This window comes from Penicillium hispanicum, assembly GCF_028827665.1.
Source record: "Penicillium hispanicum strain IBT 35686 chromosome Unknown utg000003l_segment0_segment0, whole genome shotgun sequence".
In the NCBI taxonomy this organism is placed as follows: Eukaryota; Fungi; Ascomycota; class Eurotiomycetes; order Eurotiales; family Aspergillaceae; genus Penicillium; species Penicillium hispanicum.
In genome coordinates, this window is record NW_026623195.1 from 3,341,531 (window position 1) to 3,369,162 (window position 27,632).

The 27,632-nt window shown below is 52.5% G+C and overlaps 12 protein-coding genes across 12 annotated transcripts; 5 read left to right on the forward strand and 7 right to left on the reverse strand.

Annotated features, from left to right (window-relative positions):
• Positions 1 to 254: 254 nt before the first annotated feature.
• N7459_003681 (methionine--tRNA ligase MES1) lies at positions 255 to 2,243 on the reverse strand (the record flags this gene model as incomplete). The annotated part of the gene is made up of 2 exons (XM_056942865.1): positions 255 to 2,055; positions 2,110 to 2,243. The coding sequence occupies 2 exons, from the start codon at positions 2,241 to 2,243 to the stop codon at positions 255 to 257; spliced, it is 1,935 nt and encodes a 644-aa protein (XP_056802748.1).
• A 154-nt stretch (positions 2,244 to 2,397) lies between these two features.
• Positions 2,398 to 2,970, forward strand: N7459_003682 (Yae1 family protein; the record flags this gene model as incomplete). Its single annotated transcript, XM_056942866.1, has 1 exon — positions 2,398 to 2,970. The coding sequence occupies one exon, from the start codon at positions 2,398 to 2,400 to the stop codon at positions 2,968 to 2,970; it is 573 nt and encodes a 190-aa protein (XP_056802749.1).
• A 588-nt stretch (positions 2,971 to 3,558) lies between these two features.
• N7459_003683 (MYG1 family protein) lies at positions 3,559 to 4,719 on the reverse strand (the record flags this gene model as incomplete). The annotated part of the gene is made up of 2 exons (XM_056942867.1): positions 3,559 to 4,591; positions 4,661 to 4,719. 2 exons carry the CDS (start codon positions 4,717 to 4,719, stop codon positions 3,559 to 3,561), a joined length of 1,092 nt encoding a protein of 363 aa, XP_056802750.1.
• A 760-nt stretch (positions 4,720 to 5,479) lies between these two features.
• Positions 5,480 to 6,867, forward strand: N7459_003684 (ICE2 family protein; the record flags this gene model as incomplete). Its single annotated transcript, XM_056942868.1, has 2 exons — positions 5,480 to 6,001; positions 6,064 to 6,867. 2 exons carry the CDS (start codon positions 5,480 to 5,482, stop codon positions 6,865 to 6,867), a joined length of 1,326 nt encoding a protein of 441 aa, XP_056802751.1.
• Positions 6,868 to 8,477: 1,610 nt separating this feature from the next.
• N7459_003685 (endosulfine family protein) lies at positions 8,478 to 9,150 on the reverse strand (the record flags this gene model as incomplete). Its single annotated transcript, XM_056942869.1, has 3 exons — positions 8,478 to 8,867; positions 8,970 to 9,053; positions 9,115 to 9,150. The coding sequence occupies 3 exons, from the start codon at positions 9,148 to 9,150 to the stop codon at positions 8,478 to 8,480; spliced, it is 510 nt and encodes a 169-aa protein (XP_056802752.1).
• A 717-nt stretch (positions 9,151 to 9,867) lies between these two features.
• On the forward strand, positions 9,868 to 10,822 carry N7459_003686 (SAM-dependent methyltransferase; the record flags this gene model as incomplete). Its single annotated transcript, XM_056942870.1, has 4 exons — positions 9,868 to 10,198; positions 10,398 to 10,508; positions 10,579 to 10,697; positions 10,766 to 10,822. 4 exons carry the CDS (start codon positions 9,868 to 9,870, stop codon positions 10,820 to 10,822), a joined length of 618 nt encoding a protein of 205 aa, XP_056802753.1.
• An 805-nt stretch (positions 10,823 to 11,627) lies between these two features.
• On the forward strand, positions 11,628 to 13,651 carry kexA (serine-type carboxypeptidase kexA; the record flags this gene model as incomplete). Its single annotated transcript, XM_056942871.1, has 3 exons — positions 11,628 to 11,803; positions 11,868 to 12,228; positions 12,305 to 13,651. The coding sequence occupies 3 exons, from the start codon at positions 11,628 to 11,630 to the stop codon at positions 13,649 to 13,651; spliced, it is 1,884 nt and encodes a 627-aa protein (XP_056802754.1).
• A 291-nt stretch (positions 13,652 to 13,942) lies between these two features.
• Positions 13,943 to 15,277, reverse strand: cia1 (iron-sulfur cluster assembly protein CIA1; the record flags this gene model as incomplete). The annotated part of the gene is made up of 1 exon (XM_056942872.1): positions 13,943 to 15,277. One exon carries the CDS (start codon positions 15,275 to 15,277, stop codon positions 13,943 to 13,945), a length of 1,335 nt encoding a protein of 444 aa, XP_056802755.1.
• A 409-nt stretch (positions 15,278 to 15,686) lies between these two features.
• N7459_003689 (IQ calmodulin-binding motif domain protein) lies at positions 15,687 to 18,641 on the reverse strand (the record flags this gene model as incomplete). The annotated part of the gene is made up of 1 exon (XM_056942873.1): positions 15,687 to 18,641. One exon carries the CDS (start codon positions 18,639 to 18,641, stop codon positions 15,687 to 15,689), a length of 2,955 nt encoding a protein of 984 aa, XP_056802756.1.
• Positions 18,642 to 20,195: 1,554 nt separating this feature from the next.
• On the reverse strand, positions 20,196 to 22,612 carry N7459_003690 (RING finger and CHY zinc finger domain-containing protein; the record flags this gene model as incomplete). Its single annotated transcript, XM_056942874.1, has 3 exons — positions 20,196 to 20,766; positions 20,815 to 21,179; positions 21,254 to 22,612. The coding sequence occupies 3 exons, from the start codon at positions 22,610 to 22,612 to the stop codon at positions 20,196 to 20,198; spliced, it is 2,295 nt and encodes a 764-aa protein (XP_056802757.1).
• Positions 22,613 to 23,221: 609 nt separating this feature from the next.
• N7459_003691 (uncharacterized protein) lies at positions 23,222 to 23,705 on the reverse strand (the record flags this gene model as incomplete). Its single annotated transcript, XM_056942875.1, has 2 exons — positions 23,222 to 23,336; positions 23,398 to 23,705. The coding sequence occupies 2 exons, from the start codon at positions 23,703 to 23,705 to the stop codon at positions 23,222 to 23,224; spliced, it is 423 nt and encodes a 140-aa protein (XP_056802758.1).
• Positions 23,706 to 24,147: 442 nt separating this feature from the next.
• N7459_003692 (DUF2293 domain-containing protein) lies at positions 24,148 to 27,261 on the forward strand (the record flags this gene model as incomplete). Its single annotated transcript, XM_056942876.1, has 5 exons — positions 24,148 to 24,282; positions 24,337 to 24,456; positions 24,518 to 24,808; positions 24,884 to 27,051; positions 27,135 to 27,261. The coding sequence occupies 5 exons, from the start codon at positions 24,148 to 24,150 to the stop codon at positions 27,259 to 27,261; spliced, it is 2,841 nt and encodes a 946-aa protein (XP_056802759.1).
• Positions 27,262 to 27,632: the final 371 nt, after the last annotated feature.

The following is a 27,632-nucleotide window of genomic DNA, read 5'->3' on the forward strand; positions in this document are numbered from 1 at the left end:
CTCATAAAGCAATAGATGAGATAATAGAGCACATGCAACATGCAATTCCCACTCTTTCCGAAACACCCTTCATAGATTCATATGTTGAATGAAATGCCAGTCCAACGTCTAGTATACCAAGGTCCCGAAACCATGTCAACATCACCCAACCATCACCATAAACTACAATATCGTGCGCCACAGTAGAAAAACTTAGCCTTCTCGCTCAAATCCAATCTTTTCTGCCACCGCGCATCTCCATCGTCGCTATTTACCTATGAGGTCGGAAGAGTCACCTGGGCAACGCCGTCGGTGACCTTGTCGACGGCAGCATTTGAGCTCTCAGCCGTCACGCTGGGTGACTCGGCACCGCCTTTGGCGGATGCCTCAACCCCGACAGGCTTCTTTTCCTTCTTTCCCTTCTTCTTCGCCTTCGCTGCGGCCTTCTTGGCTGCGATCTTGGCCGCCTCCTCTGCTTTTTTCGCTCTGTCGGCCTGAGAGCCACCGAACATCTCGCGCCATTCATCCGCTTTCTTGGGATCGATGCGTGAGAACAGATACTGGGCCTTGCCGATCTTGTGACCAGCCTTGAGGCTGTTGGGCTTCCAGCCGTCCTTGATAGCGTCTAGAGTCGGGATCAAAAGGATGGGGGCGTTTAGCTGTTCCAGAATGGACTTCGAGGTCGCGGGCATGTACGGTGCGAACACGGCAGACAGCAGGTGAATCAGGTTTAGGACGGTGCCCACAACCGCTGCAGCACGCTCGGGCTCATTGGCAATGAGGGCGTTGTCGAGGCGGTTGGCTTGAATGAGACCGTTACCGGCCTCGGCAATGCGCATGGCGGTGGACACACCCGCGCGCAGGTGCACACTCTCCATTTCTCCGATGTACTGGCGCAGGTGAACAGTGACCTCTTCCAGGAAGGGTTCGAAGCTCTCGGGGACAGTGAACTCGGGGATGACGGATCCGTATGACGCGGCAACAAGCTTGACGACACGGTTGACGAGGTTTCCCAGCTTGGCTAGCAGCTCGCCATTGTTGCTATCGAGGAATGTCTGCCATTCGAATTGAGTATCACCAGTCTCCGGACGGTTCTTAAGCAGGTAGTACCGCCAGACATCAGCTGGCACACCGGTTTCCTTTGCGTTGGTTCCAAAAACTCCAACGCCTCTGGACTTGCTGAACTTGCCACCCTCGTAGTTCAGATATTCTGTGGCGCTTAGGTGGTGGTTCATAGTCCACTTGTCGCCAGTACCGATCTGGGTTGCCGGGAAGATAACGCTGTGGAAAGGTACGTTGTCCTTACCCAGGAACTGGTACAGCTGGACATCCTCCGGGTTCCGCCACCAAAGCTCCCAGTCTTTGGTGTAGTTGGCCGTGATTGATGGGTAGCCGATGCAAGCCTCAAACCACACGTACAGCACCTTATTCTCAAAGCCATCCAACGGAACAGGGACACCCCACTTCAAGTCTCTCGTGATACCACGGTCCTTCAGACCCTCCTTCAACCAGGACTCAGTAATGACTCGTGAATTCTTCGGCCAGCCACCCGTCTCAAAAGACCCGTTTGCCCATTTCTCAACCTCCGGCTGGAGCTTGTCCAGCAGCAGGTGAATGTGTGTTGTCGAGCGGCGAACTGGAGTTGCTCCGTCGAGTTTGCAGCGGGGCTTGATGAGGTCAAAAGGATCGAGGAGGTTGCCGCATTTATCGCACTGATCTCCACGCGCATCGTCGTAATGGCACCGGGGGCATTCGCCTTCAACATAACGATCTGCCAAGAAGGAGCCATGCTGCTCGCAGAAGGGCTGTTCGGCTGTCCGCTCGGCGAGATACCCATTATCCCACAGCCGTTTGAAGATAGCTTGTGAGATCTCAGTGTGCTGCTGGGTCGGAGTGCGGCCAAAATGGTCGAACCCAATGTTGAACCACTTGTAGACTTCCTGATGGATCTTGTTGTACTTGGCACACAACTCTTCTGGCGTCACCTTCTCCTCCAAAGCTTTCGTCTCTGTAGCTGTTCCATACTCGTCCGTCCCACAGATGTATAGTGTTGGTCGTCCACAGGCTTTGTGGTAGCTGGAGTTTGAAAATCAGCTTTTGGATCTGATAGTGGGGTGAGTTGAGTCATACCGCGCGAACACATCGGCACTCAGCACAGAGCCGACGACATTGCCCAGATGGGGCACGTTGTTCACATATGGAAGTGCGCTAGTGACAAGAATATTGCGCTCGCCCTGCTTGGGCAAGATTGGGTCTGAAGCCATCGTGGTTGAGAAGATGGAGAGGGTGGTAGAGGGGAGCGGCGGGAAAATCGAAAAGTGGGCTATCGCTCGTGACATACGCCCCGCATATCAAAATTTCCCTTTGTCACTGTCGGCTCAATCACCCCTTGCTTTGAATACATTTCCTCTTGCATTTATGGACTCTAATCTTCTCGATAGTCTCCTTGACCTGGAGCAGCAATTCTATCAAGAGGGCTATGATTTAGGCGTTTCCGATGGCGCAGAAGCCGGCTACACCGAGGGTAGCGTCTTCGCCGTGGAGAAAGGCTTTGAGAAGTTTGTGGAGATGGGACGCCTATATGGCAAGGCCTTAGTCTGGGCCCAACGCTTGGCCGACCCAAAGTCATCTGAGGCGTCTGAACTGATATTGTCTCGTCCAGCAGGCACATCTGACGCCTTGTGCCTCGACCCGCCAATCTGTCGTGACATGCCCAGCCTTCCAGCGACTAGTACTCGCCTGACAAGAAACCTGTCGACTTTATTGGAGCTCGTCGATCCAGCTTCCTTGGACATGACAAATACGGAAGAAGCCGTGAATGACGTGGACGAGCGTCTAAAGGGAGCCGCTGTCAAAGCCAAGCTTGTCCAACGAGCGATGGGTGAAGGCGAAGAACCATTGAGTGGCGACTCGCACGTCAAAGACACTTCTAAACCAGGGGATGGAACTGGCAGCATTGAAGATATCAGCTCCTTGAACGTGCGTCACTGAGGCCATCACAATGTCTGTTTCTATTCGCCACTGGCAGGCAAATATCTGCCAAATCCATATATATTCGACTCCTCAAGAATGATTTCAGAAAATTCCGGAAGAGTTACGAGCTAGATAAAGGCTGCATCCATTCCCAGCCTCATTTCCGAGGCCAGCTACCCTCAAGCACTCTCCCGAGTCTTTCGAATTTTCAACCACTGGATTGTGCCTCGTACTGCTCGTTCTGCGAAGAAAACTTGTCATTGCTGGTTCACCGGTGGCCCTCTATACTCCTGCCGAACCTCCAACTCTGGTTACTGCTAGTTGTGAAATATTTAGCCAAGTGAGAACCAGAGCCCATTCAGAGAGGCTGAAAGAACAACACACCTTACAAAATCCCGGAGACTACGATGAGGTTGGGGCAGCACCGCTATATCGTGAACAACCAAGAGAAGACTTTTTAGCCGCCATATTTGCCATGCAATTAAGATAACACCGGCAAGTTACTTTCTTTTCATGTCATTAGTTATAAAGGTTCCTTTTTTTTTTGTCTTCCAAAAGATAAATCTAACTTTTTCAAACTCCGTACTGTTTGAGAACTGCATGGGTTCATTGTTCAAGACTTCTAATGGCCATGGCCATAGCACCCTCCTTGGTCTTATGGCCACCGATAAATCCACTAGCATGAACAAAAACAGCACCCTCCGGAAGCTTGGCCTGACCAGCCTTCTCAGCCTCCGATGCCATCAAGCCATCTAGATCCTGATCACGGACACCGCGCCAGACCTCGGGGAGCGGCTTCCGGGAGACGAAGCTTCCTTCGGACTCGGACACGCACTGGACTCGCCATTTGGAGTCTTCGGTGGCACTCTCAGGGTATAGAACATAGTACACCTGGGATGCAGGGTCAATCTCCGTGCCTCCCGAAGCATCCTTTTCGAAATTGTATAGGTGCTCCTTCCAGGGGACACCACCTTGCGGGAGAACAATGATGCGGCCAGACGGGTGAACATCGGCACGAGAGCTATAGGCAGCCCCAACGGTGGTGCGGGCAGGAAGCCACGAGGAGCTGGCATGGTGCAGCTTCCGAGTGAAGATGTTACCAATAAGCGTACTGGCCCGAGCAAACAGACTATCCTCGTCTTGCGGCTCACCGGGCGGGCTAGTGGGGTCGGGGTTGTTCATGTCATTCACAATGGAAGCGAGGGTGACACCGCCATCCTTGAAACGCTTCTCCAAATTGGCCGCGGAGATGGCCGCTGGGTCATATGCAGAGATACCGTTGTCATTAGCGTCGATGGCCTCAATAAAATCTGTATAGAGCTTTTCATAGAGTAGATCAACGTCGGCGTGGTCCTCGGGCAGGGACATGTGCTGGGCAATGATTGCACGGCCAAAATGCATGTACACCAGTCCGGCAGACGAAAGCTTGGTGTAGTGCTGGGGGAAGCTCGTGGAGAAAGTCCGCTGGTGGTGATCGTATCGATTGAGCGCAGGGTCGTACACCCCACCGACGTCAACCACAGTGTGACAGGGCTCTAGCTGAGCTGGATCACGAGTACGGACGAGCGGGGAGGAGGCGTAGGTGGGCAAAAGACGGAGAAGGTAGACCGCGAGAGCCTCGTCGGCATGGAAATGACCACTGGAGAGCCGTTAGTTTCCCGACGACCGACATCTTTCGCAGGACATGATGGAGAAGAGAGATCCTTACTTGTGAGTACCGATCAAAGGCGATGGGGTCTTCAGCTTCTTTGCAGCAGTCTCGGCCATTTTGAATAACTGAAATCGCAGCATCCAAGGTTATCAAAAGGATGATTATGATTTGCTGCGCTTTGGTTGCGCGGCTTATCTGCGGCCACCATATCGGGCAACTAGGGCTCTGACCAAAGGGTGAAGCATGTCACCTGATTGGGGAGGGTGGTCATTCGCTCTTTCTTGGCCCAGTCTCGGTACTAGGTACATAGTTCCATACGCTTGATCTCGGCACTGTTGCAAGTACTGGGTACATGTTCTATTTGGCGTCCACTTCGCATTTCCACGCCGTTCTGGACTCCCACGAGCCAATCCCCTCCTTCTCTGCATGAGATGCTCGTGTCTTCTATTGCGACTATACGTATATAGTTTCGTAATTTTGAAATCAGCTCCAGGATCGAAGGCTCTGTGATGGTGTGCTCTGACCGCCAGTCTCGTCCCCGGGATACGTTTCTTAGCACCAACCTGGGGGAAAGTGAAGAACCAGGACTGCTGTAAAGCGTCATCTACAAAGAAAGAGAGCGACCACGCATCCTGGTAATTCTTCTTATCCTCTGCTTCTGCTTCGGCCTCTTTCCTATCCGTCTCCGTCTCGATCTCCTCTCCGCTGGCACTCCGTGTCTCCCATTTCCTGCATCGCCCGGCGCTGGGGCCCACGTGAAAGTCGATAAGCTCCAGAAGAGAAAAAGAAAAATAAAGTCGTGTGCTTCCCCTCCCCTTCTCCTCCTTCCACCACCAACGCGATCCGATCTTGTTTTGCGCGCCCGCGCGTCTCCCGATGTGGCTCTTTCGAGTCTTCTCCTCGGCCGTCTTCCTTGCCGTCACCGTCTCGTCCATTCCGTTGGCCTTTGATGTGGGCGGCAGGACATGCGGTCTGGCCTTCTCGCTATCCCTGGCCAGCTTCTACTTTCTCGTCTCGCTCTTGCGCCTTACCACCCCGGATCGCTCATGGTTTCGTTCATCGCTGATCACCGTTATTCGCTCAACGCAATGGATAATCATTCCTATCCTGTTGATCTGGTCCCTGAATCGATTCTCAGTCGATGCGGACAATGGTGGCGGTTGGGTGGAGCGCACTCTCAGCGGAAAGCGAGCGCAGGATAGCTCCGTTCACGAATGGCTTTTCGGTCGCGACGGTCTGATAGAAACGATGACCCTGGGTAACTGGGACCGACTGCTGAGATGGTCGACTCCCGTGTTCCAACTTGCCGAGGGTTTCTGCAGCCTGCTGGTCATCCAAGCAGCCGGGCAAATTACCCGCTGGCTCGTGAACCGAGGTGGACGGAGCGATAGCTGGATGGTATGTTTACGTCTATTGGGTTTTTCCATCTGCGCGACAACGTGTACTTACTCCCATCACAGATCGGTCTTTTGGTTGTATCGGCTACTGTAATCTCCAGCTCCGTTTATTTCCTCTGGCGCGTTCTCCAATTCCCTGAGATTTCCAACGTGGATGCAGCCTTAATCGGCGTCTCCGTCACTTGCGCAGTCATCTTGTGCGCCTGGGGCATTGGCAGCGGACGTGGTAACCCAGTCGAGAGTTCTCTGCTCTTCGCCTACATTGTCCTTTGTATCTACCAGATCTTTACCGATTATCAGCCGTCATACCCTGTGGATTCGATTCCTTCGCCTTCGCAAGTGGGCGACTTTCCTCCGCTTCCGCCCATTATCATGGCATCCTACACCACCCTCATGCATGCCTTGTCTCTGCTTCCGTCCATCATCCACGCGGCCTTCAACGTGATCACAGCGGTCTTCAGTGCTGTCACCCCGTCTGTTCTGATCTCACTCGCGTACCGATTGCTCGTGCTGTATGCCTCGACGCGCATTATCCCCGCTGTCCGTGAGTCTGGGGCCCGTGCCCTCTCACAGGAAGCTTCACTTGAAGACACCGATGCAGCCGGGCAGGTTCTCGGCTTTTTGAGCTACTTTTCTCCTTCCATTCTCATTGCTGTCTATACCAGTCTGTTGATGCAACACTTCTCTTCCACGTCACAGGCGATGGGAGGAAGCGGCGAATGGTGGAGCAGTCAAAATGGCGGCGGAGGAAATATTTGGAGATGGATCAACCTTGCTTGCACCATCACCCTTTATGCGGTGGAGCTCTGGCTTGGGGAGCACGATGATCTCGACAACGGACTGGCTGGTCACTGGAAGACCGACTGAACTGTTGCCCTCCATGGGGAATGATAAGCGCGCACATTGTCCCTCTCTTGCAGATAAGACTTGTGCACGCTACAGGTGCATAAACGCGCACTAGTATTCCTCCGCGGCCACGTTCCATTTACCTCAGGCGAAGCAGTCATCTTTGATTCAGGTGGCCTATCTGGCAGCGGTGGCTGTCCCCCAAAAACGCCACATATTGTTGGGAGGGGTCCTTGAAAGGCCGAAGTCAGGGGACAGCCCATCGAACACAATCACTGAAGAACTGCAGTGGTGCTACAGGGATATCCCTAGGGCAGTACCAATATCTTGTGCTTTCCAGTGTCATCTAAAGCCGAGATGATCCCTCGCCCCGATTCCAGCTGCAATCCATGGGGATCTCGCACGTCTTCCTTTGACTGATGCTATAGACGGACCCAGTATTGGAAACACTTTCCTTGATCCTGGTCCTCCGCTTTTGTGGCCTCAGTCCTTGCTCCCCTCAAGTGTATAACCAAGCCCCTTTTCTCAATACCAATTCTCAGGATGACCCGTATCCTGAAATGGATACTCCGCTTTCCTCCTTCACCTCCCCAATTGCGTGTTGACTTTTTACCAATTCCTGGCTCATTGATGGACTCTATCTCCATTTCTCGTTCCTATCGCCTCGCCCTCTTCCCGCAACCATGATATCCAATACAAATTTTCCTGCTATTTTTTCATTCCTCGCCGTCTTCCTCCCGTCCATACTATGTGGCGCCTATACCCTCCTGTCCTTCTCTGCTTTGTCTCGCTTCTTATTCTCCCTTGTCCTTTGGGTTGAATACTGTGCCATTCGTCCTACTCAGTACGATATCCGACTACTCTTGCTTGCCATTTCTGTAAATAGAAAACCTGGGGGTTCCTTGTCTTCTTTCGCCCCTTGTGATCCGGGCATAGAATTAATTAGAATCCTGTCTACCGGTTGCTGTACTTTTCTCGCCTACTCGATAGATAGTACTGCACAGCCTGCACGACATTCTAAAAGATAAGATCATTTCTCGTCGATAGTCTCGAGGTCAACAACTTGAACAGGTGAATGAGCCGTAGGAGAAGGTACTATCCATAAGCAACAGAAAGAGAAGAGAAAACGGTAAGACATGCGAGGTTAACAAAAGGCAACATGGATGCAGCATATGCAAGACATTCTTGGTGCCAGGAAGATGGCAGTAGGGCATAACGCAGGTGGCGAAGATCGCATAGGCTGAAATATCGACAAGATGAAACGGGGACAAGAGAAATCCAACGGTATGTCAATTGTCGGGGGTCATATCCATAAATTGAGACTGCATAGAAGCCAGATCGTCGACGACTTAGCGTATGAGATGACTTGAGGACCAGGCCCTCGAATCTCGCCCAGCATCACGTCGAAAAGTCACACTGCGCACAAGGTTCTTCCGTCTCTTTTCTTTTGAAGTGTTTTTTGGTGGGAAGCCTTCCCTCCCGATTGATTCCATTGGGTGTCATTTGCCCTGTCCCGCAGTGCACCTCATCCCCGGAAGAATCATTCCCATAGCGCCAGGCTTTTGAACAAAGATAAAGAAAAGGAGCAATCCCAGCCTGATCAGAAGTAAATGCAATGGAGCCAGCAGTGTTTACCGGCGGATGGGCACACCCTCCCGGGCAGGCGGAGGGCTGACACTAGGCTCCTTCGGCTCATTTTGCTGATCGAGGGGACCGGCAGACCCTTCGCTAACGCTGGTTCCGCGCTGCAAGTAGCTACCTTCTTTCACGGGGCTGCGACTCTGGAACCCGACCGAGCCTGGATGGCCACTGATGCTACCGGGGATTTGTTGTCCTTGCGCGCTGACGGTCCCGCCGTTGTTGGTGGCTGCTGCCGGGTTGTTGGCACCCGGCGACGTTGCGGTCAGATGGGGGATATTCTCCGGGACTGGGTGGCGCGATCCGATGCTGGTGACACCGACGTCCGAAGCTTTGCCCGCCTTACTGAGGGCGTAGTCACCCGAGTCGAAGTATTTCCGTTCCTGAAGAAAAGAAAAGGAGTCAGAAGATATATGAGGATTAGGGGGTGGAGAGGGGCAGTATCGTCGATACGTCGGGCGGAGGAGGGGTTCAACTGAACTCACCTTGAGCTTGTTCTGCAGGAGGTCTTTCTTGGTAGGCATCTTGCCATACAGGCGGAGGAGCCGCTGTTCCTCCGGAGTCAAGGACTAGAGCAATGCTTTAGTTATTGTGCCATCAGGAAGAAGAGAGCCGGGGAAGCGGACGCACGTTGATATCAACCTTGTTCTGTTGGTGGGGGTTCATGGTGTCGCGTTGTGTGGAAATGTAACTGAGGGCGGGGGTGTTGAAGGAGAGGTTGGGTGAAAAGCGTCCGGTGGAAGGAGGGGGGAGCGCGAGGTTGATTAATACGGGGAGAAGGAATTTCTGCGCGGGACAGTCAAGCACAAAGTCGAGAAGGGAGAGGTTGGGTGAAAAGGGTCCGGTGTAAGGACGATGACATGCGCAGTGGAGCTGTAGAAATGGGAACCGAATCCGAGTCGGAGACTATCGATAACACACGCCTGTCCGCGGGGCTCTGCTAGCGGCACATTTTTACTTGTAGAGAGTTTCAAGAATGCCGGTAGGCTTGCTGCTTCCGATTTCGACCTATGCGGCTTTCCGATCCCCCGCCGCTATTTCGATCTTGGATCACTCCTGACTATGCTATTGTGAACATCCATGGATGGCGAGCAACCATCGTACGTCATCAAGGAGGCCATGACGGGAGGCAAATTGCTTTCGATTTCCAGACACACCGGCCTCATAAATCACAGTAGCCATAGAACCGACCGCAATGACTCCAGGGAAAATTCGGGCGTCGTGTTCGACAAAAGGTAGACAAAAGAAGTAGAAGGCACTGAGCTGGACTGGCGTACGCGGAGGTCTGGACGTCGCCGCACATTCTAGGTTTCGACAATTCATCGTCGACTCCAGCCGAACTTGAACTCTCTTCCGCCTTTCCAGTCCTCCACACCCCCCGCCATGAGTGATCAGAAGACCCAGGAACCAGTGGCCTTTGTGGTCGAACACTTGGATCCCGAGCTGGGTCCTTGGTCGGCGCTGGAATACGGCTGCATCGCGCGCGAGTCCCATGCCCGCGGTGCCCGATTCCTACTCAGTTCGGTGCCGGCTGCGCTGCAGATGCCCGCCGACCTGGCCGCCACTCGCGGCCTCGAGGTGGAGCAGCGCAGCGTCGAAGAGATCTTCTCAGACCGGAAGGACAAGGTTTGTCTACTAGACCCCGCCGCTCAGGTCGAGTTGAGCCCGGAAGATGGGGATACCTTCGAGGTCTTTTTGTTCGGCGGCATTCTCGGTAACGAATTGATTCCCTTCCCACATTACCCGCGATTTCCACTAGGGGTTTGTTTGAAGCTCCAATTTGAATTCAGAACTAACCTCGTGCGTCTATCCCGGGGACTGCAGGCGATGATCCGCCGCGAGGTATGTACATATTGCGCTCGTGGAGCGGTAGTCGACTTCCCGAAAAGACAGTAGCGTGCTGACAAGCATAGATCGCACATCCGAACTGCGGAAAAAGGGCTATATCGGCCGACGATTGGGACCCAAGCAGATGACGACCGATACAGCCGTGCGAGTAACTCGCATGGTGGTGCACGAGCGAGGTGCGAGCAGTCTCTTCCTCTGGGGGTTTGCGTCTAGATTTGCAAGTCACAAAGCTTACATTCACACCAGTGCCTCTGGAGCAAATCTCCTATGCTGACTACCCCGAGATTCTGATAAACGAACACGAGCGGACGGAAATGCCCTTCCGCTACGTCAAAGACGCCAATGGCCAACCGATCATGCCCGAGGTGAGACGAGACATCCGCTCTCAAGACGCCGCTAGTAGTAGAGTCGGCACGCTGACAGAGACACTCAGGGGATGGTGGATCTGATTAAGAAGGACGCCGACAAGGGTGTCGGCGATCTTTTCTGAGGTTAGAATTGGCGGGCCCATGCCATTCTCCGAGGGCGAAATTCAAACTATATATATCTGTGTATGTATAGACCCAAGGATAAGACCAGGCGCGGTCTTATAACCGAAATGGACTCCGCCATCACGAGAGTGAAAAGAGGGAGAGTACGCACTTTCCAACTCCCCGAGGGGAGTTGAGGGGGATTAAGTGGGCTCTGGAGAGATGGTCGGGCGATACAAAACCATCTAGAATCCAATCAAAGCCTCAACTATCCTGTGCCAATAGCCTCGGTGCGCTCGAAGAGGGCGTGAATAACGGCGAGAAGAGTGGCGCATCTATAGAGCCCCCGAAAGGGGAAACGGGACATGGTATCTGTACTATTATGTAATGACAGATTAATTTCTCAGCTGCAATATGAGTGGTGGCTGTACTATACTTGTAATAACGAAGAATTTCTCATTACCGCAAGGCCACGCCAGCAACTCCAAACGCCGCCGCCTTTGACACCCCAAGGAGCCTGCTTATTTCGTTATCTCTTTGACCTGCTTCTCGTCCGAAGAAGCCATCTCTTTTTGCCCTCTCAATCGGCGTACTCATCGTGGATGCTCGCCATCGATTTTTCTGCCCATTCTCCTTCTATTCTCTCTTCGTCTTGCTCGTGCGCCTCTCACCCATTGCTTTTCCTCGCCCCGGCCCGGTTTCAATGATCGCTTGAACCGCGCAAAAGTCCCAGTCCGCCTCGGACCTTGCCAGACTCGCCTTTTAGCGCTTCGTCTCTTTCCTTTGACAGTCCCATGAGGAAATCGATAGTGGTCATCCTCTAGCATGCTCCCCATACCTTCCCTCCCTCAATCCAAAAGAGGCGGCGCCCTGGCTATGTTGTCATGGACGCTGTCCCTGGCCCTGGGACCGGCGCTGGCGGCGGCGGCTTCGGCTGCTGATTATTACGTCCATTCACTGCCAGGAGCCCCTGATGGTCCCTTTCTGAAAATGCATGCTGGGTAAGTCGTAATTTTTATTGATCGCGACGACCAAGGGATCGCAGCTAATATGGAGACTCGACAGGCACATCGAGGTCGACCCGGAAAGCAACGGCAACCTCTTTTTCTGGCATTTCCAGAATCGGCACATCGCGAACCGGCAACGAACTGTCATTTGGTTGAATGGTGGACCAGGGTGCAGCTCAATGGACGGCGCCCTAATGGAAGTTGGTCCGTACCGACTCAAGGACGACCACACATTGGAATACAATAAGGGATCATGGGACGAGTTTGCCAATCTGCTGTTTGTTGACCAGCCTGTTGGGACCGGCTTCAGCTACGTGAACACCGACAGTTATATCCATGAACTCGATGAGATGTCTGCTCATTTTATGGTTTTCTTGGAGAAGTTCTTTGAGTTGTTCCCCGAGTACGAGAAAGATGATGTGCGTCGTTCCCGTTTACCAGGAACCACCCACCCATCGTGGCGATATAACTAGAGACACGGCTGACGGTGTGCAGATTTATATTTCTGGTGAATCGTACGCGGGTCAGCATATCCCCTACATCGCGAAGGGCATCCAGGAGCGGAACAAGGCGGCTGCTCAAAACGGCAAGGACCAATGGTCGCTTCGCGGGTTGCTGATCGGCAATGGTTGGATTTCGGCCGTCGATCAGTATCCGGCGACTTTTGAATTTGTCGCAAGGGAGGGCCTGATCCGGGAAGGAAGCCAGACTTATAGGAATCTCGAGGCCTTGAATTCTGTTTGCCTTTCCGCGCTGGAGACACCCGAGGCCAACAACCAAATCAATATTGATGAATGTGAGATGATCCTGAGAGAGTTCACGAAACTCACGAGCACGCCAGACGGCCTGTGCTACAACATGTACGATGTCCGACTGAAAGATGAATACCCGTCGTGTGGCATGAACTGGCCACCGGATTTGGAGTACATGGAGCCATACCTTCGGCGACATGATGTGGCTCAAGCTTTGAACCTCAACCCCGGAAAGATGACCGGCTGGCAAGAATGCTCCGGCCTGGTGAGCAGTGCCTTCCGTGCTGCCAACTCCCGTCCGGCTGTCCAGCTGCTCCCTGGACTTATTGAATCTGGTGTCAATGTTCTCCTGTTCAGCGGTGACAAGGATCTGATCTGCAACCACATCGGTACGGAGACCTTAATTCACAATATGAAATGGAAGGGAGGCACCGGCTTTGAGACCTCACCAGGCGTTTGGGCTCCGCGCCATGACTGGTCTTTTGAAGGAGAGCCGGCAGGAATCTACCAGCACGCCCGCAACCTGACCTACGTTCTCTTCTATAATGCAAGTCACATGGTTCCCTTTGATCAGCCCCGCCAGACTCGCGATATGCTCGACCGTTTTATGAAGGTCGATATCGCCAGCATCGGTGGTAAACCGGCGGATTCGCGTATTGATGGCGAAAAGCTACCACAGACCTCTGTCGGTGGTCACCCTAACAGTACCGCTGCCGAAAAACAGGAAGAGCAGAAGATGAAAGAAACCGAGATGCATGCCTACGCAAAGTCTGGCGAGGCTATCCTGGTAGTCGTTATCATTGGTGTCACTGTGTGGGGCTTCTTCATCTGGCGCAGCCGTCGCTCTCATAAGGGTTACCGCGGCGTACAGGACGCGGAAATGCGAGGAAGCTCCACCTTGGGTCGCTTCCACAGCAAGCGCTCGGCTGCCGACGTTGAAGCTGGTGACTTTGACGAGTCTGAATTGGATCAGCTCCATTCGCCTGGTCTTGACCGAGAGCATTACGCTGTCGGCGATGCTAGTGATGACGAGGATAGCGACCATCAGTCGCCCGCAGCAGGAAACAATGCCCCCCATCCTTCATCATAACAAGCAACATTTCCCGAGTATGGTGTCGAGGTTCCTCTACCTGGAGTTTGTTCATGATTCTCCTGCGCTCTTCATGAGTGGGCATTTGTATAAAGCGGAGACGTATACTCTAATAGACTTAAATATATTTGACTCCTATGTATATGGTTCGTACTCTAGCTGTCCAGGCGCATTTTTTTCGGTGCAGGGAGATGAACTGTTCCCCTCTCGCTATCTAGTCAAATGTTGAGCCTTATTGCGACGTTGGTCTCTGAGAGTCATGCAACCATAGAGATTCCTTGTATGTGTGGATCATGGCTGCAGCGTCCAGACTTTGACGCTACCATCATCCGCCGTCGTCACCAGGATCTCATCTTCCTCGCGCCCTGCAGATCCATGATTCGCTCGTTTCGTCCATGCAATATGGTTGATCTCGTAAATTCCATGCGCACCATCCAGCACGGCAAGAACCGTCCACTCAGTCTGTAATGAGGTCTTATTCTCGGAGTCGGTTTCCATGGCATCGGGATCGGTCGACGTCGGCACAAACCGTTCCTCGTATACAACGATGCGCCCATCAGCACCCACAGACGCAACGAGTCCGGTTCGCTGACTCCATGCAACGGCGTAGATAGCCAGCTCATGAGCATGCGGAAGCACCGCATCTTCCTCCCACGTCTCATCGGTGCCCGTTGGCCGAATAATGCTTGGGATCCCAGTGGCAGCAGACGAATTCACTCCCGGCTGGACACTTTCCTTCGGCAGGCGGCGCCAAACTCGCACGGTGCGATCGTCCGAACACGAAATCAGCCGTGGGCCGGAAAGAGCGCGCTGCTCTCGCCATTGAATCTGCAGCGAAGACGAGTCGACACCTTCTGTCGAGACAGGTACCGTCTCGGTGCCCTCCCAATCCAAGAACCACACCGTTCCTTCGTGCTTCTTGATGCAGGCAACCTGTCCCCAATCATCCAGGTCTTCGCGCCATAGACGAATCGTGTCGTCATATCCACCGCTTGCGAGACACTCTTCGACTGGGTGCCACGCCACAGTCTTGACATCTCCGCCATGCTCCTGCATCACAGCCACGGTCTCGAAGTTATTGTCCCCGTCATCGAGATCCTCCCAGATCCAAATCGATTTATCGCGTGCACAAGTCGCAAGTAGCATTCCTGACGGCGACCATGAAACAGACTTGACCTCGCTGTCATGTCCGTCCAATAACACGGCGAATCGCCACTCCTCTTCCTCTTCGTCGCCATTCTCAGAAGCATTAGAGACATCTCGGTCTGTAGCTTCGCCATCGAGGCGGTTTGAATGGTCACTGAGCCCCCACCCTGAACTTCCTCCCTCCGCCCGTCCATAACTGTCCCACCGCCGCCAAATTCCAACTGTCGCGTCAAAACTACCTGTCGCCAGCACGCTCTCCCCGGAGATGTGCGGCTTCCATGCGCACGTCCGTACGCTACGCTTGTGTCCACCGGAAATCGTAGAGAGGAGTTTGAAGTTGGTGAGCGAATAGACCCGCACCGTCTTGTCGGAACTGCAGGTTGCGACGATGGGGAGCGTCGGATGCGGCGCAGTGAGCCAGGTTCGCTCCAATGACGGAGGCGTCAGATCTGAGAGAAGGGAGATCCGCGGCTTAGCCATGGTGTGTGTCTGGAGAAGGGAAGCAGGTGCACGTCTCCGTGGCTTGTGGGTGGCGGAGGGGAAATTTTGGATGCGGCTTGACGTGGGGTTGCGATTAGATAGAGCTGTTGCTTATTGATCAACACGGATGAACTGCTCCATAACTAAGGAACCTACTCGATAACGACCTGATAACCAAGCAAATGGGCGTATGCCTCATGCGTAGACTTGAAAGATTGGTTTGAATGTGTCAAAAACTCGCAATTGCATTCCCAGGTGCCGATAATTTCATCTTCTCATTACAATTCACAATGCCGGTCCTGCCAATCTACCATAAATTCCAGACCTAAAAAAACAAATCAAGCGACAAGGACGAGAACCTCGGAAACCATGATATTAGTATATGTATGCCCACGTGTAAGACAAGTCATCATTGTGGGGAAACGCCTTCTTCATATAGACGCTCATAAACTGTTCCGTGGCAGAGCCAATCTACCTCCCGTACTTTCTCCAGCTCGTCCACCAACTTGCCAACTTCATTGACAAACTCCGGCATCCCAGCGCCAGCCAGACTCTGACTTGCTGTCGTTGTTGCCCGCACCCTCTCCGAGGCGCTCGAGGCGCTAAGTCGAGAAAGCACATGACTTCGAAGTCGCGATAGAATCAGTCGAGCCACCGGGTCTGTAAAGCTGGCTGCAGATGATCCAATTCCGGCAGACTCGGTCGCCAAAGCCCTGGAAGTGGCTAATCTGTCCGGGATGTCATCAGGGCACACTTGAACAGCACCCTGGAGTGCGGCTGTAGTGCTTGCCGTGGCGACAGGTGCCAGGACTCGTCGGATCGTGGCCGCAAGTTGGGCACTTGCATTAGGCGGCATTGGGTGCGTCGATTCAAGGATAGATTGCACACGCTCTGCACTGATCTCATTAAAATCCAGGGAAAGAATCCGGTCGGCTTCAGGCCGCCACTGGGATCGAGCATCACGCTTCATCAGATTCTTGGCAGTCAACAAGATGGATGCCGTTGCTACGACCTGGAAAGCTCTTGCGTGCAAGCGCTCTAGTCGCCGATGGTCTAGTGCCAAGGTCTCCGGTATCAAATCCTCCGACACAGTAGCATTGCTAAACACAAGGTCTGCGAGACCATGGGCATATACCCGGGAGACAGGTGGACGAGGTTCGCCCTGAATATTTTCAGGATCTCGCTTCTTCATTTCGTCCACAATGATCTTGCGGTGGATTCGCCAGAAACGCCTGGTCTTACCCAGGCTAATTGACCCGTCGGTCACGCTCCGATCAAAGGTTCGTTCTTCATATCCGGGTGCTTCTTGAATCAGCTGTGGCGCTGCAATTTGGATCATGAAGTTCGTGTGATCCAGCGACAGCAGGTCTATAATGCTCATCAACCTCAGTAATCGATCAATGGCGTCTCCTGAAGTGTCCTCGGCAAAGTCTTTGATCACGGGGTCACGGTATGGAGCGCAAAGGCGAGGCAGGATACTGTTCATAAAGTCGAAGAAATTATCATAGGAAAATGAGCCGCTTTTGCACTGACTCTCGACCAATTTAGGATCCAGCACCTCACTGATGAGAACGTAGAGAGAATTCCCAGGTCGGAGCGAGCGTAGTAGGCGGTCCTGAATTACCGTGGCCATGGCAACAGTCCAGCTAGTGCCATGTCCGGCCTCGACATCTCGTCTCATCTGATCACACATGTGCTCCATTATTCGCCTTCGGGGTTCCGTATATGACGTCTCCTCAATCTTATATTCTTTATTAAGGAGAAGCTCATGCACCAGTACTCGGTTCTCGGGGAGAGCAGTGAGAATCTTGGTGAACTGTTCATGTGGAGAAGCCCGCTGCCTGTCCAATTCTTGAAGAACTGCAGCATCGACATTGTTGAACGACTCGCTAATAGGCGATGTCATACTTTCCGTCAGAACGTCTGTCGAGGTAGATGCCACCTCGGCAGATCGAGGGATAGCCTGCTTAGAAGCAGAGCGTTTCTTTTCCCGCTTGGCCTTCTTGAGCGAGTCTCGGACCATCTGCATTGCACGATCAGAGCCAGCGAGCCGCTTGAGTCGAGCCAGGAGGAGGATCTGGTTTTGGCGAATACCCTGTCGATAATCTTCCGCAACGCCACCGGCAGTATCATCTTTAACGGTTTGCCAAATCAGTTCGAGCTCAACAAACTGCGCGAGCATGATTTCAATCAGCACGGTAGAATCGTGCGACTTCCACGCGTGGAACGCTGAAAAGAAAACATTATGAGACTCGCAAAGCGTTTGCAAATCGGCTGTGATCACAGATGGCGAGCAACAGCCAGATGACAACAATGCGGCGACCTGGTCGAAGCCTATCAACAACTCACGCGCCTTTGATATCAAATCCTGCTCCTGTTCTCCATCTCCACTCAAGACCTCGGCTGGATGGGTGACGATGAGATAGCTGCTCAGGAAGGTGCGCACGGCGCCGCGTTCACCCAGGGGCCCGCCTTCCATGTCCTGTAGCCCACAAAGCCGAAGGACTTTGGTCATGATCCCCAGCACCTCCCGGTTCGACACGAAAGCTCCGACTTCTTCGAAGGGCATTGTACGCACCCGGTCGACGGACAAGTTGAGAGCCCGGAACTCCTGCATCACCTTCTTTGCATGACGGGTTCTCCAAACAAGCTGTATTTTCCGAGCGGCCGCATCCTGGGTGAGCGACTTGGTGACGGTTCGAGCCATTTTCTTTTCCTCCGCAGCCGGCAGGCTGCTGGTGCGCTGGCGCCGATGAGTTTGCTGGTAGAGGGTGCGTCGCTTTTCTGCTTCAGCAAATTTCTCTGCCATTTCCAGCCTCAAGCGAGCGTGCTCTGCGGCCTGCTTCTCCCGCTGGTCCTCGGCTTTCTTCTTTGCTCGCTTGACCTGGTCCTCACACTTGGCAGTAATGTCCGCCAGAAGACGCTCTCGGGCTTGTTGGGCCGCCAACGCTCGCTCCTCACTGTGCAAGTTCCTACTTGCCGCCTTCGCTAGGGCGGCACGCAATCTGACCTTCTCAGCATGAAGCGCACGGTCAGCTAGCCGTGCTTTGCGGCTTTCAAGGATCGACGTGCGCCGGAGGTGTTGGGCAATATTATCAGCGCTCGGCGTGCCATTTGAGGAGGCGTTTGAGTGGTGTGAATGAATCGAGGAAATGGAACTCCGGCGTGATGAGGCGGCGGAGGAGCGGCGCGCCTTGCTACTCCGGCGGTAGAAGCGAGCGGCAATGTGCGGCGGTAGTGTTAGTGGCAGTGTCTGCTCTTCAGACAACATCTCCACGTCGGGCTCATTCACAGAATCGGGAGAGAGGGGCGAGGGCCCTGCATCGGGAAGCTGGATCTCGATATCGGAGTTGCGACGCATCATCTTCGAGTCAGATCGACTGCGACGCTGCGTAGGGGGCAAGAACACGGCGGGGCAGAACTCGACTGATAAGAGATTAGATGCTGACGTGGGTGCAATTCACGGGTAATTCCCGGGTGAAGCCAGAGTCTGCGTCACACCCTGGGTTAAACCTAGGGCTCGAGAAAGGAGGAAAGTGATCTGGAAGCCTGAAACTAGGCACGGGGGAGCATTCTCGTGCCAGGGCGGCCGGGGTAGCGGAGGGATCCGTGCTTCGTTTCAGAATGGAAGGCGAGCCTTCAATTCATTTTGGAGGAAAGGAAGGAAAGGAAGGGGGGAAAAGGAACGGAGGAAAGAAAGAAACGGGTGAGGCAGTCGGGATTCTCAGCCTTTCCACGAAAGCAGTCAGGATAAGGTGATTTGCTGACCAGATGGAATCCGATGGCCGCAAGCAGAAAGACGTCAACGTAGCTTAGCTAAGCTGTCTCGGTCATCGTGATGGTGTGTTTTCAGCATGATGGATCATGTCTGGAATGTAGTTTGGGCTCGGATGAACGTTTTCAGGGTCATTCCGTGGTGAGATGGCACCTGTCTAACCTCATCTTAGGTTGTTGATGGTAGGCGAGGGAGTCAACGCTCCATAATAAACAACCACCCATCGGAACACAATGCATCCAAGGTATCCGACCATACTTCAACCGAGAGACGAGAGTATACGACCCAAATCAATTCATTGTAGGCCTGACGATTTGTACAATCTAGAATTTACACTACCGCAGATCCAGGGTCGAGTTGTAAAGGTGTGGTGCTCCCCAAATCCGAGAGCTACGCGTCGTCGCTCCGCAGTCCACACAGTCCATATCGGTGGCCTCGAACTCTCAGTAAGTGATAACTATGTGATCTCGCAGAAATGATAGAGATGCCCAACTGCCCATATTAAGGACGTCCCGGAGGACCCAGCCGATATGGAAAAACCTGCTGTATGATTTGACATAGAATCAGATCTAATGTATCTAAGGATGTGTAGCATATTCTCCGTTGAGAAATGAAATGAAACACTCCTACGTATGATTCACTGCTGTCTTATCGTGATGCTAATGTGACTTCATAAATACAGAAATATGTAGGCGCCATGCAATCTGAAGCAGGCTGTTTTATGTACTGCTAGGCCAAAGGAAGATGAACATCCAGAAACTGGGTGTTTTAATTGGCCCTTGACGCCGGGAAAATAGACGAGAGCAGGCGAAATTCTGCAGAACATTGTGGACTTGGGAAGACTTCGGGTTGGACGAACAATCCTTGTATCCGCCTAATGTTGTTGTTCGTCTTGGAAAGTGCAATTTTGTTTAGACAAGTCCAGTCAGGTACCATAGGGCCAATGGCCGGCCATATTTCCAGGTATCAAAGACCTGGGAGATTGTACCAAGATTTGCTCCTCAATGCCAAATTGAGGACATAGCGAGCACCTCATGTTCGTGTAAATAGTCGCGTGGTGAAGCTATGTGTCAACGGATACCATCTTAATTGTACTCTTTTAAGAGACGCTGTGATCTTGGAAACCAAGCAGTCCCACTCAGATCATCGATGACCGAAAATGTCGATGTATTCGACTTCATCCTCCTCCTCATCATCATCACCGTCACCTTCCCCGTCTGACCCCACGGAGTCGGATGATTCTGCATCGTTTTCCTCCTCAGCATCTGAGGCGCCTTCAGCTGTTGTCTCGCCCGCAAGGAATCCATATCGGTCCCGAAGCTTTCTACTCAGGAAGTTTAGTGCACCATACTCTGTCTCGCCATCGGCTCTGGATAGATTTCCAAAGAACGGCATAGACGAATGTTTTTCAGATTCACGCTCAGGGGGTAGGCCAAAGTAGTTGCTCACAACCGGTGAAATAGCACGGCCATGAGTCATGTTGTAAGACACAAATCGTCTATCAGATTGAGTAGCCATGGGGACACTAAGGTGAGAATGAGAGGTGAGACTCGTGTCGAGATGCAGGGCGGCCAGCGATGTTGTTGAATCCTCATTTCTGTTCAATGACGACGAGCGCGGCCGAGAGGGGAGTTCGCCAACACCTTCTTCGTCAAGCATGACAGATACATCTCCTTGCAAAAGCCGGATTTGAGCTGTGTTGTAAGACTCGCATCTACTTACATTAGCACGTGTCCATAAATTGCGGAGCAGGGTTACACACAAATCACATTTCAAGCCTAGCCAATGGTACTTGACAATCGATTTAGCGCCACAGTCATTGCAATAAATGAGGCCTTTAGTGTCCTTGAAGTCGGCAGGCATAGGCTGACTTTCGATTGTGCGATCCAGGTTTCTGAAAGTCGATTCCATGTTGGTAATGGTCTTACTGCAGATAGGACAGCGGAAGGAGGTCTTTGAATATTCCGAGAGACATTTATGGTGAATGCTATGCCCGCATCGCATCACGACGACCGTCTCTGGCGAAGTGAACATGTAATCCCCACATATGGGACAGTCGCACTGCGTGGACCTTTCGATACACCGATGTGTGTCCTCAATCGAGATCGGTAAACAGACGGAGCATGTCTAGACACAATGAGCATCCTTTCTTAATTTCAATTTGTGGCCGTGGGAAGAGCGGTCATGCAAAGAGATATTACCTTGCAATGGAAGAAATCTTTGCCAAGTCCCTGCCCAATCCGGCAGATACCACAATCAGCGCAATGGTAAATGCTCTTCTTACTATCGTTGTCCCATAGTTTGCAGATTTCACAGTAGTATTGAGCACTCTGTTGGCCGCATTGTCTGCAATTTTGTGCCGCGGGTTGGGGATGTCCACAAAGCATGCATAGCATATGTTCTGTGTCTCGACGAATGAGATGATGATCCTCGACTACATCATGACAGAATCGACAAGTATACCACTTCTTGCAGGTAAAGCATTGAAGTTTGACATTTCGCATGTAGTGCTGGCAGCCCAGAAAGGCCTCTTCCAGCTCTTCTATGTCCGGATCTTCGTCTCCTGCATCGGCTACTGGCGACTCAGGCTCGACTCTGGAAGCATATGTGGGTTGCAAGTCTTCCCGTTTCAGCGAAAATAGGGTCTCATGCTGTGATGTTGAGGCTGTCAATGTTGGACTCATCGCACTCGTATCTAAAGCTTGTTTGACTTCGGGACCAGACGGACTCGTAGGGATGCCCACGCTTAAAGGGCTTAATTGCGGAGACATCGCTGCTGATCCGTTTGGTAGCGACGATCGAGAAGAGTTATAGCTGGCTGTCATCAGGTCATGGATCATCCGTGCCTTCTCATCGTTGCTGCAGGCCAAGTCCCGTATAGCGTGTATCTTGTTCCGTAACCACCCCATTCCGTCATCTGCCGGTAAAGAGGCTTGACCAAGTTCATCGATATTGAAAGAATGACCTCGATGTCTCCCAGTTGTTTCACTTGTGTCATGTCTCAATCCGAAGGTGACGTCCGAGGATCCATTCGGCTGTATCATTGAGGCTGGACGTTCGGTGCCAGAATCTTGACAATCTACCGAGACTATATGCGTATCATCTTCAAGGATGGTCTCAGGTAGGTTGCCGTTGCTTGTTCGACTGGATACCGGGCCATTCAGAGGCACTAGTCTAGTGCTCTCTGGCTCAGAATCTCGGCCACTCATGTCCTTCGGTAGATTCGTGAAGAAGTGAGGACTGGGCAAAGACACTGCATCTCCCCCAGCCAAATCCGTTCTACCGGGATCTTTTTTCACGTCGAGGGCAAGTGGAGGTTCGGTCTGACTATTTCGGGTCGGTTTTGTTTGTCCGATCGGGGACTCCGCCTCGTTCTGTGACGGGGGGTGGCGAGAGGTGTGTATGCTTCCGAATTCGGCCAGCAGCGAAGAGACGAAGCTGCTCATGAAAGCTGTGCCGGTCACATCAGATTGCAATGACCACCAGCCGAGCAGAAAATTGACCTGGAGAAAGATACTTGGGTGGTGGTGACATGTGACGTTGTTGGGCTGCTGAATCATCATCACATGGTGGCCGCCCGCGGAGATCTACGTGCTACCATGTATGAATCCCAACATGCCAGCCTAGTCCCCACATATCGAGATATCTCGAGAAGGATGTAAATTGTAGAATAATGTCTTCCGAGCACACTCATTCTTGGAGATTTTCCACTATGGCAATTCTATTTCGGACTAATTGAACCCGCAGGTCACAGACCTGCAGCAAATCTGCATCGGATCTGATTACTTCCCATGGCCGTTTTCCTGGGGCGACCGGGAGCGGCATCGATAACATCGATGATCCCACGATGCTGCAGCCTCCAGTGAAAAATAAGCATCAATCAGAAACAAATATTGCTCATAATGGTAGCGGAAATCGGTAGAGGGAGATTGGGACCCGTTAGGCCTGAGCAACCATACCCAACAATCCCGAGATTTGTATGGGTGGGTATGTAACGAGATCCCAGACTGGACGAGATCTAGTGGGTAGCTTCCGATTTGGGAGAGCTGCCTCCTCACCCCGTTCTGGATTCATGCCCAAGGAAAATACTGGCGCCTGACGGGGACCGGTGGTGCCGGTGGTGCGGCGAATGGGAGCTGTATTCTGCCTTTTCAGTTGGAACTGTCCTATCACTTCAAACACATCCCCAGACTCTCATTCAGACGCTCGAGAGTGGAATTGTAATGTTGGAATGCATTCTGGCGTAGCCGATACTCCGCTTTCCCGAGTCCGAGAACTTTTAACCTGTGGCCAACTCAGAGATATGCTTCTCCCCCTCTGCATCTGCCGGTACGGGGGCACCTACATGCGAGACTCTTTTGCGACCTGGGGCATCTCCCAGAATCGAACGATCAAAAGATTCCGCACAATCCTATGTTCAAGACCTGCAAATTCGGTGGCGGACTCGAGGAAACGCAGAGTGTTGGCGATTCGCGACGGATCGAAGTCTTCGCGGGAAGAGGATCGAAAAGCATTGCGTAACGTTGATCGTAGAGCATGGCGAGCCGGAGTCGAATAGCGGATTGCTTTGAGACCTTGTCGGTAGAGGTGACGGTATGCATAGACGATAGCTTGCTGTTCAGCCAGTGAGCTGGCCAAGATCGAAGCGCTCATTGCCTCGGGCAGTTGCAGTATGACTGATTTGTTCGAAGATCAGCGCAACCGCAACGAACAAGTTGGAGCTGCGGCCTCGGGCCGCGCTAGCCTGATCTGGACATGGTGACTTTGGGCCGCAACGAGCCCTGGTGTTCACCTTGTACTTTCCCATTTACACACCCCCAACCTTGTGTTCTATCTCTTGCGAGCTCCCGGTCACTTCTTGTCGAACTGGCTTCAACAGTTTATCCAACGTGTCTGTCTTCTATATGACCACCGTGGACAGCGCGTCGACCCCACCCGATGCCACCCCCCGGGTGTGGTTTTTTTTATGTGAACTGACCGCCCGTTTCCACGCTGACCTACAAACCGACCTTGACGGCTCCGCCACTGGCATTAGAGTCAGAAACATGTGTTGAGACTTCTGTGTGGGACTGTCTCAAGAGTCAGCCTGAGAAGAATGGCTCGAGTCGTGAGGAGAGCCGCCTCGGCTTCAGTCAGGCGCGCCCCCAGTCGGGCTGTCCAAAGGAGAGCTCGAAAGCACAAAGTGATAATGGAGTCGGTGACCCAGGAGAAGAAAAAACTTCGCAGTGTCGTATGTGTCTTCTCGCGAGGATTTTGCATGGATGGTGCTTGACAGTTGGAATAGATCTCTTTCGAAGTGAAAGCGCCGAGTGGATACACCTTTATCCCGGCAGGCAATCCACTGCTCACCACGACATGTAAAGAACGATGCCGAAAAGAAGGACTTCAAATTTATGCAGTCTCTGTAGGTTGAAAGTCTTCAGATCGCCGCCTGGGGCTATTTGAGCATAGCTTATTCCCCGCAGACAACTCCTCATACGCGCACCCATAACCTTTCCCAACATGTTCATCGCATAGGATATCATTTCCCCAGCACTGAGGTGGCAGCTGCCTGTTCGGAACTAGGACTCTATCTTACGAGTGCAGGAAAAGCAGTGCCTTTCCATACTCTTGGCACTGCAAAGCATCATACACCTGCCGACTCTGAAGTTTCTCAGGAGGTGATCAATATGGAGGCAAGGGATGCCATTAAAGACTTGTTTCCTAATATCCCGGACAAGGATCTGTTTCAAATAATCAAAACTGCATTTCAAAAGGTACGTTCACAAAAACCCCCCCCCCCCCGACTGCGAAGGATGAAGATCAGGGATGTCTGACGCCGTTGATGTTAGGGTCAAGGGAAAGTCGGCACAGCACCTGAATTACCTTTGGCTCGTAGAGCACAGTTGGCAGTGGTGGCGCACATTCGCCATATTTACACTGACTATGACCGTCTCCTAAAATCTGGTTCCTTCCATGAGGCAAGGTCTGCAGTTGAACAATCCACCCTGGCAAAGCTAATTGCGTGGCGGGGTGATGACGAAAATGGTCAGACTGTCTTGGAGGATGTCTTTCGCGAAGTTATTGTCATATCCGACGATGAAGACAGTGAAACAGATGAAGGGGTTGCTGCAACAAGTACTCGTGACCCTAGTGTGGAGGTCCTTTCCAGAAACGCCAGGACCCATGAGATACAGACATTAGCGGTCCCTTCCTTGAGATCTTGCCACCAAGACTCTCCTCAAGAGCTCTCTGAAGAGGCTCCGCCGCCTGGGTTCCGGTTTGTTGCCAAGATGCCAGCCAAGAAGGCCATCGATCGTCGAGGATTTAGCCGATACCAAGCATGGAACCGCGCTTTGAACCGATATCGGGCTGAGGCACATGGCACTGAGCAAGACGCGCATGGGGATGGTCCAGCTGAACAGCAAAGCCCGCGTTACGTGAAGCGACCTGTTGCAACACATGAACATTCAGACCCTAGACGCCTGGATATTACGCCCCTACCCACAGAGGCCATTACTAGATTTGCACCAGGACGTGTTCATGTTGGAAGTCCAGCCCAGCGAATGCTAGGTGTTCCAGCAGCAAATCGACTGGTAGAAAAGCATGTAGGTGCTCAGGAGGCTCAATCTCCTTTGGATAATCAGCGAATACCTTCTCAACATGGGTCTATTGTAAGGCCATCAGTACTAACCACGCAGCAGCCGCATGAGGTTCGTTCTTTGGAGAAAAGCCCTCGCTCAAATGGGCAAGTCTTCTATTTCCAGAACATGCCTCACCTGGATATGGAGTCCACTCGAGCCGAGAGGTTTCCAGTATCCTCAATCAATAGGGCGAACGTCCCTATATTTGTGAGCGGTCCCAAGGAGCTGCATGACAGTAGCGAAAGCCAACTTCGGACCCGGAATGAAACCACCATTCCTCATCCTAGGTCAGGAGTGAACCCATCAAATCCCCAGGACGTTGTGTTACCATCTATTGAAACTCCTTGGACACCGGAGAAGCGGCAATCGGAGGGCCGCTTAGAGAACCTGACGAAGAGAATGTCGCTCCGCTCCTTAACTCCAGGCCATTCCTCAGGAGATATCTCCCATAATACCAATGTTGCCGCACTAGACGGCCCTGATCAAGGTTTCAAGAGAAGACGGCTGGCATACTATGGCCCGCGTCATGACAATTCCAGCCTTGATAATCGGAATCGACCCATTGGAATATCGGCCTGTGAAAAAATTGATCCAAAAGGTCAATACCGCCGCAATGAAATCGTGCCAGAGCACCGTCCACAAGGCAGCTTTCATTACCGTCATGATCAGCCCACCTTAATGGAACAGCCTGTACTCACAGGGCATCAGCGAGAACGGCCGTCGAGTTCCCTTGTACTCCCACAGGTCAATCCAGATGCTAGGGCCTTTTTGGATCGGACCCGAGTCGTCGATTTACACGAGCAAGCCCCCTTTCAATATCCTCAATCTGGACCCTCCGGAATCAACGGTGTGACTATGGCTGGAGACCGTGCTCGCAGGTCTGCACTGGATGTTTTACGTCCCGAGACCCAACCGGCTTATGATGATGATCGTAGTCCACGTATGGATCGTGTGCGGCCAACTATGGTCAAAGAAATCCGTGCTCCTCTCTGGCAGCCTCGTATTGATGGTAACCGTCCTGTGGTCCACGATGCTCCCTTCGATGGACAGCTTTATGCTGATGGCTTTGTCCGTCACGTTGACATTCGCGAGCCGAGACCGGCCGAATACTTTACCCGCAGATCCAGGAACCAGCCCATGCGTGGGGGAGAAATCTACATTCAGCCCAGCCGGGCGAGGATCCCCGACCGTTATGCTGCCCAGGATCCACCCCAGCGTCTGAAAGCCTCCGGGAAAGGTCAGGTCCCGAGTCTGCATATGGCGGACACCTCTCATAACCAGATCTCCGATGTTGCTTCTGGGAAGCATGAGCAGCTTCAGTTGTCTACTGCAACCTCTCGTGAGAGGCGCCCTGGGAGCGGATTCAGCACCACACGGTAAGCCCATTAACATGGGAACTACTACTTCACTTGCGCACATCCCTTCGCATCATCCAGGGGCTTACTGACTTTGCTCTCAGACGTGTGCATGATCCCCGGTCGTTTCCAATGGCGGAGCAGAACCGCCCAATCTACGTACAACGGGTTGAGTCACGCCCGCCGCAGTATACTGCGCCAGATGAAAGACATATTGTCATTGTCGAATGAAGGAGGTTTCAGGATGGCGTTTGTGGAGGGCATTCTTTGGTTTGCATTTGTTTCCATCCATTGTTGTCCATGATACCCACCTGCATATTCTTAGAACGCCTGTATTCATGGGACTACAATCTCAGTCGTCATGCGACAACATGCATCTTATTACTCGGGCCTTGCGTAGTCTCTCCCTCGTGTTTGAGTAGTTTGTGAATATTAGGAGGGAGATGCAGTATGTATATTGCGCTTATAGAATGGTTTCCGACAGCCAAACATCCATCCGAGCAGCCTCTAATTTACCCCCAGGTATGAATCGGTGGCATCTTGGTCGATGAAAAGACATAGGCCCAAAAACAAGAGCTTTCTGGGATACCGCGTAGCGGACA